General features: G+C 40.4%; 1 protein-coding gene across 2 annotated transcripts in view; it reads right to left on the reverse strand.

Moving 5' to 3' along the window:
- The window catches only part of UBE2Q2 (ubiquitin conjugating enzyme E2 Q2), a 48629-nt gene that overhangs the window by 11789 nt on the left and 20672 nt on the right, over nt 1-16168 (reverse strand). The window contains exons 3-7 of one of the 2 annotated variants that reach the window (XM_027712179.2): nt 14195-14299; nt 11967-12023; nt 11679-11765; nt 9818-9958; nt 2472-2556 (exon numbers count right to left, since the gene is read on the reverse strand). In XM_027712179.2, the coding sequence (XP_027567980.1) occupies nt 2472-2556; nt 9818-9958; nt 11679-11765; nt 11967-12023; nt 14195-14299 (475 nt within the window). The remainder of the gene's footprint in view (nt 1-2471; nt 2557-9817; nt 9959-11678; nt 11766-11966; nt 12024-14194; nt 14300-16168) is intronic. The other variant, XM_027712181.2, reaches the window with a different exon arrangement.

Below are 16168 nucleotides of genomic sequence, written 5' to 3' on the forward strand. Positions count from 1 at the left end.
CCTTGTGAATCTCCAACTTCATATTTGGAACTTCGCAGGACTTGCATTACCTAAACAGGTTAATGAAACTGTCTAATTCACAGCAGAATAAATTTGCTGGAGTGCTTTTTGCTTCTGTTAGCTCATATGAAGATTATTTTTGGTTTCTTTAAGGGCAGTCCCTCACCTAGACTGCCCAGGTATAAGCAGCTTTGCTGTTGAGAGCAAGCTTGTCATCTTTTGCCTTAACTCCAACAGTATTATTTCAATTGATAAAGGAACTTGAGTTCTAAAATGGATACCCTCAATACACTTCTGCTGTTGAAGACCTCACTGTGTGTTTTAATACTTTTTTTTTATAAAACATTTTAACAGAAAATAAAAAATGTAAAGGACTATTGCTACAAATATTATTCCCTTCAGAACTCCCAGTATAGTCCTACTGTCAGTCCTAAAAACATGTAACCTCACACAGACTAAATAAAGTGATCCTTTCCCAACTAAAAATCAGGCTTAGACTTTCTGCCTTGTGTTACAAAAGATGAAAGGAGTGTTAAATTCCTTTGCAACTATTACCAGAACCTTTAAGTTTCACAATGGTTTCTTTTGCGTGTTTAATTTTGGAAGAAATTAAATTAAGGTAAAAATGGTCCATGGAACAAGTAGTCAGAACAAAAATGACATTAAAAAAAGCCAGCTACCTACCATACCCACGGTGACAGTTATCTCACAAAAGGCAGAACTAGGCTATAAAAGGTTTTGTGCACAGGAAAGAACCGATCCTTAAATTCGCTCAAGGTCAAAGGCTAAGTGAAGCCATAAGGAGTGAATGCAGGTAAGTTTTATAACAAACAGCACCATTTACTGGCAAAATTTAGTAAGTGTGTCAGTAGAACAGTGTTTCAAAGCAGGATTACCACCAGCTTTACAGTGCCAGCCTCCACCTGACACTACTTCATTAACATGCTTTAGAGATGAACGTGAGGCACCCAGCTGCAGGCTTCTTACAGATTCCCAGGTCACAAGCCACAGTCAGTTACTACACTCACACTTCAGAACCTCAGCTTTCTGTACAGTTTAGCAAGATTTGCTTCTCCTCATAATTCAGTCTTTTGCAACTAGTTAAGAGTTGTTATTAATCCAAGGCCAAGAAATGGCATTATTAAACAGCCTAAATCCTCACCTTACACTACACCAACTGCAGGGGCTCCTGTGCCACCTCGTGAGGAAGCTCCACACAACAGCCTTTACAGGCAGGTCACAAAAACAACCCTGAAGAACACAAATGGGCAGGAAAGGATCCCTCGTGACTTAATACAGCTCTATTTCCAGGCTCTTCCCCAGACCCACTAATCCATCCCTCACCGGATGGCTGGTGATTAGGGCACCCTGGCAAGCACTCGGCTGCAATAAAGCCTAAAAGAAGTAGGTTGTGTTAGATCCACACCAGGTACACTGGGTTACCTACTCAAATTTATACTTTGGACATTTTACCACTCTCTGCAGGTACTTCAGCACATAAAACAATTTACTAGGAGTTAAATATGACGAATCAAAGCAGGAGCCTATCGGCTCTTCACCTCTGTCCTTTTACACAAGATTGAAATGCTGTTGCCAAGGGAGATTTAAGTCCACTAGAAATAAATCTGGGGAGAAGTTCAGAAGAGTAAAAGATGATTAAAGTTTAGATTGACTCTCTAATGGGGCATTTTGGCAGGCCTAAAGGAATAAAAGTTGCCCAAAATCTATGTAATTTCTACTTCTTGCATGGTAGCACTCAGACAATTCAATAAGCTGATTCCTTTGCTGAGCTAGTTTAGATACAGGCCCTACAGGGAACAACTGGAACAGGCAACCACCCACCTAAAGATAATCACTGTTCATTGTTCTAAGGAATTTAAAATGCAAGCTTGTTTTCTACTGTCATTTGTATAATTGTTCCAAGGAATACATGGAGCTTAGGATCAGATTAACACCATCACAAAATAACAGAAGTAACAGCAGCATAATTAAGGTTAAGTCATACATAATAAGTAAATCTGATGCTGTCGAACACAAATCCCTCTACAGCAAACATGTTCCTGTGAGCAGCACTACCCTCCAGGAGAGGTTTAAGCCTCTGCCCTACACACCTTTCAGGTTGTTCTGAAAACTCAAGTCCCACAGGAGTAATCTTGAGTTCTTTGTAGTCATCCACCCCAAGAGCACTCTCACAGTTACACCAATCCTACTGATTCTCATACAAGACTTTATGTAACAAAAAGAAAGAACATTTTACAGGATATGTATACCCTGACTTCTTTTCTCCACAAATGCAGTACTTTATGTAATGAGATTATATCTAATTTATCTATGTATTTTTATATATGTGCACACACGGATATACACACACACACATATAGGACAACAAAACACAGAAGGATTAGCAGAAGTATTTGCCAAGAGAATTCTATTAAAGTGTATTTCAAGAAGGGCAATCTGAGGCATTTTACCTGTTTTATAACTCTGTGATCTATATATATCCCTGAGTTCTTTCATAAGTCGATCTGAAGCCTGAACTGACCCAGAGACTGCACCCTGAAACAAACAAAAAAAAAGACTCCAAATAAGTGCAAAGTCATATTTACAAACAGCTTTATTTACATATGAAGTTACACTAACTAGAAGGTATTAACAATATATTCATTTCTGTATGGGAATTAGTTTTTTTTGAAAAGTTAAACATTCTAATGAGCAGATTACTCAAAAGAAACAAGGCACTCCCTCTAAAGCAGTACACTAATATATACTACAATATGGTATAGGTGATACAAACTTTTAACCAAGGTACAACAGGTATTTTCCTGTAAAGGAGCTAAATCCCTCTGGCATTTTAATTTCCAAGATGGATCCACAGTACATTTCTGGCAGCAAAACATTTTGTTTTCCCTTCTGCTTTTATGCAACAGAGAAGCAAGACCAACCAGTATATTTAGAAAATGTGAACAAAAGCAGTATTTATTTGCAATAGATGAAAAAAATCAACACCTCCACAGAGGAAGACCAAGGTAAGTAAACCTCAAAATACTTTTTGTGATTTGTCACAGGCCAGAAACGTCTTTGTTTTTGTTTTTTTTTTTTAGAGCTCACTTCTGTATACTCAGCACCTTGAAGTGATAGCAAACCTAGCACCCAGTTTCTGAACCCAGTATTTCAGGCTGAGATACAGTGCTAAAGGGAAAGAAAAATACAGGATAAAAGAAAAAAAAAAAAAAAAGAAAAAAAGGAGACCAACTTTAAGTGGTATGCATATAAAATATATGATTGGCTCTAAAATCCCCCAGCTACTGACAAACTAATGAACACAGCAGCTACCCAGTAACTGAGGTCTCCTTCCAGCAGCTGCTGCTGCACTGGATGTGTTCTGCACACATCACCAGTGCTCACATTCCCATGACCCTGGTATTCAATTTTGCCTCAAATCTTCTGGGCTTTAAAGTGAGGACAGAACCTTTTCCTCATATAAAGTTGAAGGGCTTATCTTGAACAACATGATCATCAGAAGTACCTAGATTACTCTCTCCAATTCAATGCCAAAGCTAACAGGATGGATTCTGATACTAAACTTTAGATATTACCTGATTTCTCTGTTATATATTCCATCCAAAATATCATTTTAGGTTCAAGATTTTTGAAAAACAGAGATACAAGGTAGCATTACAAGATTTAAAATATAGAAAAGGAATGAGGACTCCAAATGAGGTAAGGTGGGTATCACCCTGAGCCCCAATGCTGTGACCCCTGGGCTTTCACCAGCAAACAACCCACAAACAAATACTTTTTGGACAGAATGTCAGAGAAGTATTTCTGGAGGAATATGAAACAGCTGTGACCACTGTCTAATACCTATACCATCATCCTATTCACCTGAAGTCATCAGTGATGTTTTATATTCTACAAGGTCTTAATTGTAGAACCAAATCATCACTTACTGATATTTAATTCTTATTAACAGTTGCTTGATGCTAAAGCCTCCACATACTCCTGTCTTCCCTGTGCAGCAGCATCACAGAATATGCTTAGCTGCACACTACAGTCTGTAGACTATTCTTTTAAGCCTATTCATTTTCATATGCCACTGGATAGAATTATGCAGATTACTGAAATTCCACTAGTTTTTCTTAACAGACCAATATGAAAATGAACTTTGGAATTAAATAGGCAAATAACAGGCAACTCCTTTCATGTGATTCAACAAAAGCTACATAAAGACAGTGCACCAGACCAGTCACTTCTCAGTTTACTGAAGCCCTTCTCTATAGAGCAGTATCAGATGAAGGGATTCCTCTTTCTATAACACAAGTACATGCAATTTTATGGAAAAAGCTTGTTTATATACATTATTAGCATATTACTATTATTTATGCCCCCTATTTACAGAGAGATGAAAAAGAAGCATTACACAAGTTAACACAACATGTTAATCACCATTCCTTCTACAGTTGTTGTTTGTGAGTGTCAAGGCTGAGACTCAATGTGTTGAGTCTGCAGGAAAACTTCATGGAGAAGTGTCAAGGTTCTGGTTTTCTTCTGTGCAGAGCTGTGCAATATCCTTGCACCTTCTGCTGTATTTCTTACTGAAAGAAGGAGTTTTCTTACATTTTTCACAGAACATCAACTTCTGTATACAGGCAATTTAAAAACAAGCTAGATGGTCAAAACCATCCTGTGGAAAACTAGTTTCCTCACTGCATCTTTATTTCCATCAAGTTAAACTACTGAATTTCTATACATAACTTTGGAAGCTCATCTTGGCATATCAAAATGTGATTAACTTCTCTACTGTAGACATTTAAACCCCAAAACTTATCACACCCCCTGACTGCCATTATAAATGCTGATAAAATGAAGTGGTATTAAAAATGAAGTTAGTTTTAGTGTGCGTAAGGAGCCTCAGTAGACCTGGTCTATAATACTGTTTTTCACCCTTTTTTCCTAGGAGCTTCTGGTTGGGCTGCCCACTCTATATAGCAGTATTAAATATAGTTACAGTTGCTACTCTAAAGAATCCATAGACTGCAAACCAGCAATCTACAATTAGGAGAAAGAGGATAGCAAGCTTAACCTCAGCAGTTTAGCACAGGAGCTTATTTTACTTGCTCTGAACTAACTCTGAACAACTTGGAGAAAGCTGGAAGAGGAAGGTAACTTATGGTAACACCAACCACCACTGCTCTAAAATACACATCTTCATTCTGGAATCACTTTTGGGTTTTATAGCTACTGTTAAAGTGCAGTTTAGAAGAAAGTACTACTTGCATCATATCATTGTATGTTATAGAGCAGGCAGGTCAAGTTTTGACTATAAAAGCACTAAAATTAAAAACTCGTTCAGTAACTCGCTATATACAAGTTATAATTCCCAAGACTGAATTCAGATATAAATAACAGAGTATCCTTCTGGAAAAATGGGACTTGACACTCCAAGGGAGTTCAAGTTACCATTTCTGCACTTGGGAGATCAAGATTTATGGTTGCAACTGTCTTGGGAACAAGTGATCAATCATGGGATCTGACAGGTATCTGTCACATGGGGCTGATGCCATTTCATCTGAATTAGTTAATAGAGCTGCCAGACAAGACTCAGGTGATTTTTTTTTTCCTATTAAATAATCAAATAGGCACAAAAAGCCTCACTTGATCATCCCCTCCTGTACAAGCATATCTGTGGTTCTCCAGAAGAACGGGCAGGTAAGCTGGAGAAATCCCTGCTGCAGGAGGGAAACATCTTTGTGGACAACATGCCAACTGCTGAGAGCTGCAAGTACCAGAAATACCTGGTGCAGGAATTCCCACAGCCAAGACTGGGGGACAGAAATAGTATTAATGAGATACATCACCACACGCTTGTCCTGTTCTCAAACTCCTCCCTCTCAGGATGTGCCTCTGCCACTGTCAGAAAGGTGACACTTGAGCAGTGCAGCAGCTGGGCCAGCACTTGCCACTGCCCAGCTCTGTCTGCACTGGGCCTCCAGAGACAGGAGGTTTTTCTTTTCCCCTTCCAGTCCTCAAAACACAACCACAGTCTGCCCCCCTCCCCAGGTTACATGAGGTAGGAGGTGCAGTTCATTGCAGTTTTAGATCCCAAGACCAGAATGTTTTCTATCTGAAAAGTACTGTCACACATCAAAGCACTACAGGAAACCATCTCACAATACATGATAGACATTAATATTATTACTATCTGTAATATATTAATATTATAGATAATTTAGCCACAAGACCAAAAATCACCTGCTAAAACAAAACATGGAAACTTCTCCAAGATAACAAAATAAAAATCTCAAGAGACCCAAAGAGAGCTAAAGAACATGAGATGCTCTGTTGTCCCAGGACTTTTGCAGTATCTGTGCAGTGTACATTATTTCTGGAAGTTACAGTAGATTCACACTTACTTCAAGGATTAGAATGAAAATAGAAATGACACCTTAGACTTCATAAAATCTGGAGACAAAAGTAGAGACATTTGAGACTTCTAAAGGAAAGTGCATAAACTCCTCAGTATGAAACGGGAAAAGCTAATAGCATTATCTAAATAAGAAAGGGATTAATCTCTAAAATGACTATGTGGGGAGAGACCTCTGAAAAGCAAGCAGCAGCAAGTTGTTAAATATTTGATGTTAATGATTCCGGTTCAAAGACCTCTTTTAACTCTAAGCAAGTGGTTCTTTAAAGTTATTACAATGTTAAGAGGAGGATTAATTCTTGCTCCAAGTTACAAACTGTACCACAAGCCAAATTTATTTCCTGATGCCAGCAAGAAGAATGGGATTAGGGATACTGCCAAGGAAGAGAACTCATTTACAAAATTAGTAGATAGACACGCTTAACTTGTATAATACAAACTCTAAAATCTCCTATAACAAAAGTCTTGAGAAGCAGAAAAATGTCTTTAACCTGTGAGAAATAAATGATGATGGGGCTGCATGCACTGCTTTCCTGAGGAAAAGCCTTTAGCACGACCCATAACTTCAGCCTGTGCTGCAGCAAGGGGAGAGAGGACAACCCCTGGCTTTGGGCCAAAGAACATGTGAAGGAACTGTCAAGTCTTCTGGCTGCACTGGGCACCAGCCAGAGCCTTCCATCAGCCTTCCCATTCCCTCTTCCAACCAGCAGCATGGAAATGGCTTGGGTTCATTTTACTGATCTCTGCTGGGGAAACAGAGTACCCCAAAACAGCTGCTGGTCTGTGTAGGGAACAGACTGTGTTTGGCCACTGCATTTAAGTTTGTGACACTCCTACTGTCCTTGAAGAAACCCACCTGTGAGGGCTGTACAGATTGAAGTTTTGCTGTATCAGGATACTGAGCAAACTTCTGCTCTCTCAGGGCACGGTTAACACCTTCTATTAAATACAAGTCCCATGTTCTGGCAGCATGAAAGGCCACTGAAGTGCTACTAGGTGAGCTCTTTCCCAGGTCAGTAGCACAGCTATCATCTTCTGTTCCACAGCATTTAAGAGTAAACCCTCACGAGTCCTTCGAGAAATTATTTCAGCAGCGCAGCTATTTCTGGTGACCCACAAAAATACCACAGTTCCTCAGCAGCAGCTGAATACCCTGTTCCCTGTACTCAGCTGACCTTGTTTATGCACCAGCATCAACGAGAGTGTCTTGGCATGAGAAGCAGCTATTATGTAAGTTGAGTCTGCTGTTGTCAAACAGAAAACCAGCAGTGTTCATTTCAGCTCCACTAAACGTGGAAGGGGAGAAAAAGCAAAAGGAAAGGCAATATTTGCCAAATTGGAAAGAACAGACAGCAAAAGAAAATCTGCAGTTTTAAGAGGCTTCCTGCACCAAGAATGCTGACACTACAAAAACCTTCTTTCAGTTCTACCAAATTTTAGATGATGGTAAAGCAGGTCAGGCCTTTCAGGCTGCAAGAGAATTTAGTTTCTTGAATAAATAAGGAGTCTTTACCACTAGATCTGAGTTATAAACACAGAAATACACAGAAATTCAACAGGCATCTTCTAAAACTGTGAACATTTAAGTTTAAACAAAAGCAATAAATGACTGTTGCATTTATGGTTAGTCAAGTCTCAAAAACAGACTACACAGCAAATGCAGTTTGGCACCTTATGCTTACCTGTTTTTAAGTAATGAAATACTGGTCAGGTTTAGGTGTTGTGGGGTTATTTGGCTGGGTTTTTTTTTTGGTTGGTTGATTGTTATTTTTCCCCTCAGGGGTCATCATTACTGTGCACTCCCTTCACACCATCTGATAGGTAACTACTGAATTCACACACAAATCAGAGCAGTTTCCTTTAGCCAGTTACCTCACGCTGCCATTCCTGCAGAACATAAGTCTCAGGTACTTTTGACAGTTTGCAGTCAAGTCATATTCAAACAGCACAGGGACAGCAGCAGAACACTGGTAGCTGAGGAACTCAGAAGCATTTCTGCTTCATTTCCTTTCAAAAGCAGATGGCTACACACTGAAACTCTTTCCCCTGGTAAAGTGTCGGTTACCAAGAGAAAGAACTTTTTCTTCTAAATTAGAAGACTCAGTAACTCATGACAAGAAATAGTCAAGATTCTGCTAACTAAAGGAGCCTTTTCCCTGAATTCCTGTGATAACTGGATCTATCAGGGGTGCACCCAATATTAAAAGTGGATTGGCTTGGCTAGAGGCAAGCACTTCCTATATAGTTCTCACTACAAATGAAAAGAGGTTTACAACATCAATTTTCTTGAATCTAATATAATTCTTTAATGCATTTTAGGCTTTTTAGGAGATATTTGCTGGAAAAATCATCAAGTATAAGAACTAGAACAAAAATCCAGGTGTGTTCCTTACACACCAATCCTAAATCTTATTCCTTTCCTAAATAAATATTTACAGATCCCTCCCCTGCACCTCACTACTGCTCACATCTTCAGCTACTGGCTGAATGAGGAACAGCACAGATTGTGTCTGGACATGATTTACATGTCTGCTCACTTGCCAAACAGCACAGGAAAACCTCTGGGCTCACACAGAGGGAGGCACCAGTTCAGGCACTTTCTTGCTGTACAGGTGACTTATAAAAATCTTAAAACCCCTTGGCTGAAACAGAAGTATCGAATTTCCTGCTTTACACATTTTAAGCCTCTATGAAACAGAAGTTTTGATTTCTTTGGGAGCCAGGTTAAATAAAATTAAGGTTGTATGACATCATCGCTCCCTCCTACGTGCACTTTTGAGAAGCAGAAGTGTCTCTGGAACTTGGCACTTGTGACAAAACATTTCTAAACCTCTGGAGAACAAACTTTTTTTACAACTGCCTGCTGGCAAGATCCCTCAAAAAAACTGATAACAAAGCTGCAGAGCTGCTGAAGGCCCCTTGCTTCACACCTGGCAATAAAAAAAAAAAAACAAAACCAACCCAACCCACCACCCTTCAGTAATTTCCATGTGGCACAGATATTACTGAAAAATAAATTCATGCATAAAATGTATTTAAGGCACAAATTCCTGGGTCCCATGATTTCTAATGTAGTCAGTTTTAAACATGGCTTTTTTTTCTACTTGAAGGGCTCAGCAACAGAAGTCATGCTCACAGCCTCTGTGCCTCCTGCTGATTCTGCAAGGAGGATGCTGTTCACAACAAAGGCACCGAGCAAGAGAGAGGGAAAACCAAAGAGATACCTCTGGAAATGACACAAGCAGGTCAACAGTCAGGTACAGGTTAATTTACTTGCAGATTCATAGCAGTGGGCTGGATTTGCTGAAAACCATCTCTGTTTTAGAGTCAGAAATATTACACAGAAGTATTGCAAAGTATTCCATTGCAGTTAGGATGGAATCATTAACTCACATTTAAGTGATCTTGCCTTTGATTTTTTCTGATTTTTTCTAAGATTGCAAGGTTCTCTTTTTCAATGCCTTCGTCCTCAGACTTCTTCCCATCAACTGGTTCCTCCTCCTTCATATCATAGTGATCCAGATCCTCAATGTCCTACAGGATAGAGGAAAAGTTAATTGTAAATAACTGCACTGTGCTCTTTATTCAATGAAACCCCCTCCAAGAGCACCTGGAATACAGTCACATACTGCACAGCACTACATGTTTGTGATTGTTGGATGCCATTTCTATTTTGTTCTAACTTCATTCTCAGCCAAAACTGGAAGTGTAGGGAGCCCTCACACTACAAACAAAACCCAAATTCACAGCACATCTCTGGTCACAGAAACAAGCACAATAAAACCTCTGCATGAAGTCAGGACTGTAGTGCATTAGCCCACTAAAGTAGGTAGAAAACAAGGCTTGAGAATCTAAAAGTACCCGAAGCTGGGGTGGCTCCAAGATGTTTCTAAAAGCAACCTCTCTTTTCAGTTCAAATCCTATCTATTCTACACTTCTGGCACACAGTTATTAACAGATCTGGCAGGGCTGCAGCAGCCCCTAAAGAAAGTTAAATATTAGAAAACTATGTGTACTTTACTCAAGGCGAACATTTCAGCTAAAGATCAGATGTAGGAATTTTGGAATTGGGACGCAAAACGCTGTGGTCAAGCATTCTTGATCACACAAGCAACATTTCAGTTCCGAGTTCTAGACTAAGACACTGAGAAATCCTCTGCTCTGTGCTCTGACATGGGGTCATCCTGTTGCAGAGGAGCACTCTGAGCTTCAGGCAACTGCCTGGGAGGTGACTCCAGTGCTAGTTGTGGAGAGGAGGGGAAGGATGTAAAAAGGAAGCACTCCAGCAGCCACCCCAGCAAGCTCTGGTTACACAGCTGTCAGACACACTCCAACATGCAGTGCTCTGCCACACTGGGGCTACTCTTCACACACCACCTGTTTGCATGGCAGGAAAACCTGGCCATAAACCCAAAACCAGGGATGTCCTACAGCATGAGAACCACCTTGCTGGTGCCCTTGACAACACTGTTTCCTTCCACTGCAACAGACCGAGTATTCTTCAAAATGCTCCTGTTTCTCAAAGCAATGACAGAGCCCCAGGAATCGGCTGCTTTCCCATCCACAACTTGGACTAGTCACAAGTTGAAGATATCACTGCCACACACAAAGCCACCTGACAGCTTATAAATAACAGTAGGCAATTTTTTTTGGTGCAAAGTAACCCAAACAGAGTCTAGAAGTCTGCAAGCAACGAGAGCCTTGTGTCAGCAGGTGTTCCCACCACCTTTACAGAAACACCAGCTCCACCAAATGTGTTCTGGGTCAGACTAAATATGGTGTAAACAAGGTGGCTTCAAATTAATTCCAGAACTTGGTAACATTTAGGTCATTTCTAAAGGAAGACCTTTTATTCGGAGAAAGAGTTGTTTATTCTTACTACACCTTCACTGAAAACCTAAATCTGAAGTACTCAGAATGGTTCTGCTACAGTAATGCTATTTAAAGTGGTTTAAAAAGCATCTTGGAGCTATTCTAACAGGTAGCAGAAGTAAGCAAAAAGGGTAGTTCTTACTAAAAAGCTCATTAAAAGGAGCACCACGTTGCCAGACAGTGACAAAAAAAGTTCAGTGTGTCCGTTTGGATGTCCTTCCATTTCCTTCAAGGTATCAGAGTTAAAAACTAGCTCACCTGTTTAATGAGTCAGCAAACTGATTTACTCAGCCAGTCTGCTTCAATTTGGGAGACACTTCCAACTGTATCAGAGCCAGTTCACATGCTGCTTGAAATAGGAGTTAACAATGCAAAAACTTACTGCTTTGGCACACAATGTTATGAATTGTTTGACTAAAGCACAAACAGATGTCCAATTCTCTGTATCCAAGTACCTCACAGCTGAGATCTAGGTTTAAGAAGAAAATTTCACTAGTTTTGTGGTTGAAGTGAAAGCTGACATTCAGGTAAACATCCAAATTTTTAAATATCTTTTCTGATGAACTCTAGGGAGGTTACATTTTACTGTTTGGCTTAATTATTAGCCAACCACTGCAGAGCAAAATGCCAAAATTCTACTGGATTAGGACAATTTCATATATAGACATACTTCACCCATATCATCTTCTTCCTCCTCCTCTGATGTAACTTCTTCTGTTGTTCCATTCTGCAATACAACAATGAAGTTTCTGCATAAATTCTGCTCATGTTCCTTCCTTTCAAAAACACGAGTCTACTTTTAAAGTGAAACAGTATATGTGAAAATTACACTTATCAAGGTCTGCAAAGGACTGAAGTTAAAAGTGTAAGATGCACAAAGATGCTTTCCTGCAGTATGGTAGTGAAGAGACTTTTGCATGAAGCAAAGAAATAGAATGTCACAATTAATTCCAATTAAGTTCTAAATAGAAACTTTAAATTCAGATAAGGGATATCCTATGCTGAGACAGTGACATAAGCAGCAAACACAGCGAGTGGGTTACAATTCATGATCTCTTAACCATGAAATCAGATCATGGTTCTGACTAAAATCCATCTCCATGCTACACTCTTAAAAAGAAAAAACCCAACAAACTTTATACCTCAAACGTAAAGGCTTCTTTTTCTCACTATCTACAACTTCTGTGTAGCCACTACTATCATCATGTAGCCATTGTCTTCAGATTATTTGAAAACATTCCAAACCAACATACTGAGTTAATTTTTCATGGCTTTCTATTTCAGGATATCACTTCAGGCTCAGGAAGTCTGAGCTGCAGAAATCCTCAGGAGCATTCTAATGTGCTTGTCCTGTGCTTACTTATCCTTTGGAAAAGAAGGAATCACAGAATCATACGATCAGCTGGGTTGGAAGGGACCTCCGAGATCATCAAGTCCAACCCTTGATCCAACCCCGCCGTGGTTCCCAGCCCATGGCACTGAAGCCACATCCAGTCTGTCCTTAAACACCTCCAGGGATGGAGAATCCCCCCCTTCCCTGGGCAGCCCATTCCAATGGCTGAGCACCCTCTCTGCAAAGAAATTCTTCCTAATATCCAACCTAACCCTCCCCTGGCACAGCTCAAGACTGTGCCCTCTTGTCTTGCTGATGGTTGCCTGGGAGAAGAGACCAACCCCCCCTGGCTCCCCTCTCCTGGCAGGGAGTTGCAGAGAGTGAGGAGGTCTCCCCTGAGCCTCCTCCTCTCCAGGCTGAACAGCCCCAGCTCCCTCAGCCTCTCCTCACAGCACTTGTGCTCCAGACCCTTCCCCAGCCTCGTTGCTCTCCTCTGCACCTGCTCCAGCCCCTCCATGTCCTTCCTGAGCTGAGGGCCCAGAACTGGACACAGCACTCCAGGTTTTGCCTCACCAGTGCTGAGTCCAGGGGCAGAATCACTGCCCCAGACAATGCAAGGGACTAGATGGATCTTCAGTCAGACTTAATAAGGCCACTCTTATTTAACTTGCAAACTGTGTGACATGAGTTTGTTTTTGAGCTTCAGAGCACATGCAAGACTCTTCACAAAGCTACTTCCTAAGATCACAGGCCCACTGCCTTGCACTTGCACTGCTGTGTGGGTGTTCAAAGCAGAGACCTGTAGGATTACAATTTGGCACGTGACCAAAATTAAGCAAGTTATTTGTCATTCCTATAGTACTGTCACCACAGGAAAACCATCTGTTACACTACAGGAGCTTTTAGAAATCATGTCATCTTAACACATACAAACAAAAGAAGATATCATAGTCTTATTAAAAATACAAAAAAGAACAGTTACTGTCAGTTACCGGTTCTGTTTTCAGCACAATACAAAACATTTTGGTTAACAAGAACATCTCACAGCCCTTCACAACTCAATATGTCAAGTGCACAAGAAGGAAACAAGGCACCTCAGATACTCCCTACCCAAAGGAGCATATGGTCTTGAATCCCATGTCTCTGCAAGGGATCGAAGAGGAAGGAAAACATCAACAGTACTTCATCCAAGTGCACACTGTAAAACATATACACTTCAACAAAGAGCAAACATTTCAGAAAAAGTAAATTTAGGAAGCACTAGGAGTGCACAGCCATTGGCTTGAACAGTGTTTAGGAGGGAATATAAACTTGACAGCAGTGGTATCACTTACACACCTTTCAATGATACAGAAACTCCAAAGGAAATTGTGTAATATTATCACACCATTCTTAAATGGATTTTGCAAACAAAATTCAGACTGAGGACATCATAAAGCAACAGTGCTTCATATCTCAGTTCTGGCTTACACAAGGTTTAATCATTCCCACCATCTTCTTTCTTGGAGTTGGAAAAACAACTCCTTCATTGCCATAAGGAGGTGTCCACAGCTTTTTCAGTTTACCTGTCCAGCTGGCAATGGCTGATCTAACATTTCAACATCTGGATGCTGAGGAAGATTATATAATCTGCAGAGGTCACATATTAATCGCTTCAGCTGTTGAAGAAGCTATAAAAAACAGAAACATGGAAGTGGTTATAACCAAAGCACAGAGCAGGATTTTGAGTTTTCTTCACACATTGGTAGTGAACCTAAAGTCACTGTACAGCATTTAAATCTTCTAAGGCTGGAATTAAATGTAAAGACCCCTCTTTTCCTCTGTAATCATTGTAACCAAGTCCCCACCATGGAAACATGGCAAACCAGAATAATGTGCCCTGACAGCATCATCCAATCCAAACACAGGTGTCTGAGCCACAAATCACTATGGAATAAGCAACTGGTAATGTTCCATAAGACAAGACGGTCCATTCCCATTTCCCAGCTTAAAAAAACCCCCATGTCTTAAAAAAAAAAACCAAGGAGGAACAGTCTGAGTCTGATTTTCCATATCCTGAATTCTTTTACAGGGCACACCAGTGAGGCACTGGAGCAAGACAAACACAGTACAAGGCACAGAAGCAGGCAAGCTCTGAGCAGTCTGCCTGCCACATCTTGGGTCAGGGGGAGGCACAATCTGTTACTATCTCTGATTTCTCTTTCCACCTTGCAGCATTACACTGACATTCTGTTAACAGCAAAACACAGAACACCTTACACTCACTGTTATGCAAGCCAGAAAAATAATTTAGTTCTGCAGAAACAGGCAAACATTAAGTTTGCTCACCACATTAATTAAGCTGATTTCCATAGCTGTTAAATTTCTCTAGGCAGTCTCAGATTCCCAGTTAAGGCCAAGACATGAAAGACTGTACTGCTGCATTTCCTAACTTTTCAAGGTCTTTGCACAGCTATGTCAGGAAAACAAAGAAAGGACTGCAGAATGCATCTGTAAAAGGGTCAACACCTCATTTTTTGCATCCATTTACGGACTTTTCTTCCAGACACCAAAGGGAGTCTGTCTTGCCACTTGTTAAGGGCAGTGTGTAAGACAACCAAGTCTGCACACACATCCCTCAGTACTCCTGGTAGTAACACCTGAGTGGCAACCCCCTCCCCCTGAAGCACTTCTCCATAAAGGAGGGAGACTCGGGAAATGCAGCCTCACCCAAGGTACAGCACAGACTTCTGAAAGAATTATAACTCTACAACAATATTTGGTGTTTGTATACTGTATTTCTCAAAATATACAATAAATTAAGGTAAAAAAATTAATCTCTTCACTCCAAAATATTCTGCATGTCTAAAGCTATTGGACGGTTTAGATGTTCTTACCTTACCCTACCACAAGTGAAAATTCAGTCTCTCCAGAGTTAAAAACTTATTTCCACACCCAAATCACTAGCAGTGATAAACAAATGTTGCCTTTATGCTATCTGAAAGCTTCGGTGCTTTTCCCTTCTGCAGCAGAATTCCACATTCTGTGTAAAAGGAATGTTATTTATCCATCTGAGGCCATGAACTCAGACACCAGCCTGCACTACAACTATGGCACTCCCTCCTCTCACACCACATTTGCTATTTCTGCATCATACATGACAGTCTTCCTTCACTCAAAAATAAAGCAGGTAACACCAGCAGGACTGGGGTATCAGCACCACACTTCTTATGAGTAAACACATGAGATGCGATAGTTTATGTTGCCAAAAGCTTTCTGTAACAATCACGTTTCTCATCAACCTTAAGACTCAACACTGGTTTGAAACTTCCCCGGTGTCTGAAACATCAAGGAAATCTTTTAGCAGGTAGAAATCAGGTTAATCCATCAAAAAGCTAGTTGCCAGATAGAATCAGATAGAACTACTGTTTCTCAATATGTGCAAAATGCTGCAAGTTGCACTGCTACACATTTTGTTGAGAAACTTTTTCTCTGCACAAACACTGCCTCATGGAGAGCTGGAGCATAAACCATACAATTTGAGGAGCTGTAATTTTTCT

Source organism: Pipra filicauda, unplaced genomic scaffold, assembly GCF_003945595.2.
Source record: "Pipra filicauda isolate LSUMZ 115617 unplaced genomic scaffold, ASM394559v2 scaffold161_size1661140_pilon, whole genome shotgun sequence".
Classification (NCBI taxonomy): domain Eukaryota; kingdom Metazoa; phylum Chordata; class Aves; order Passeriformes; family Pipridae; genus Pipra; species Pipra filicauda.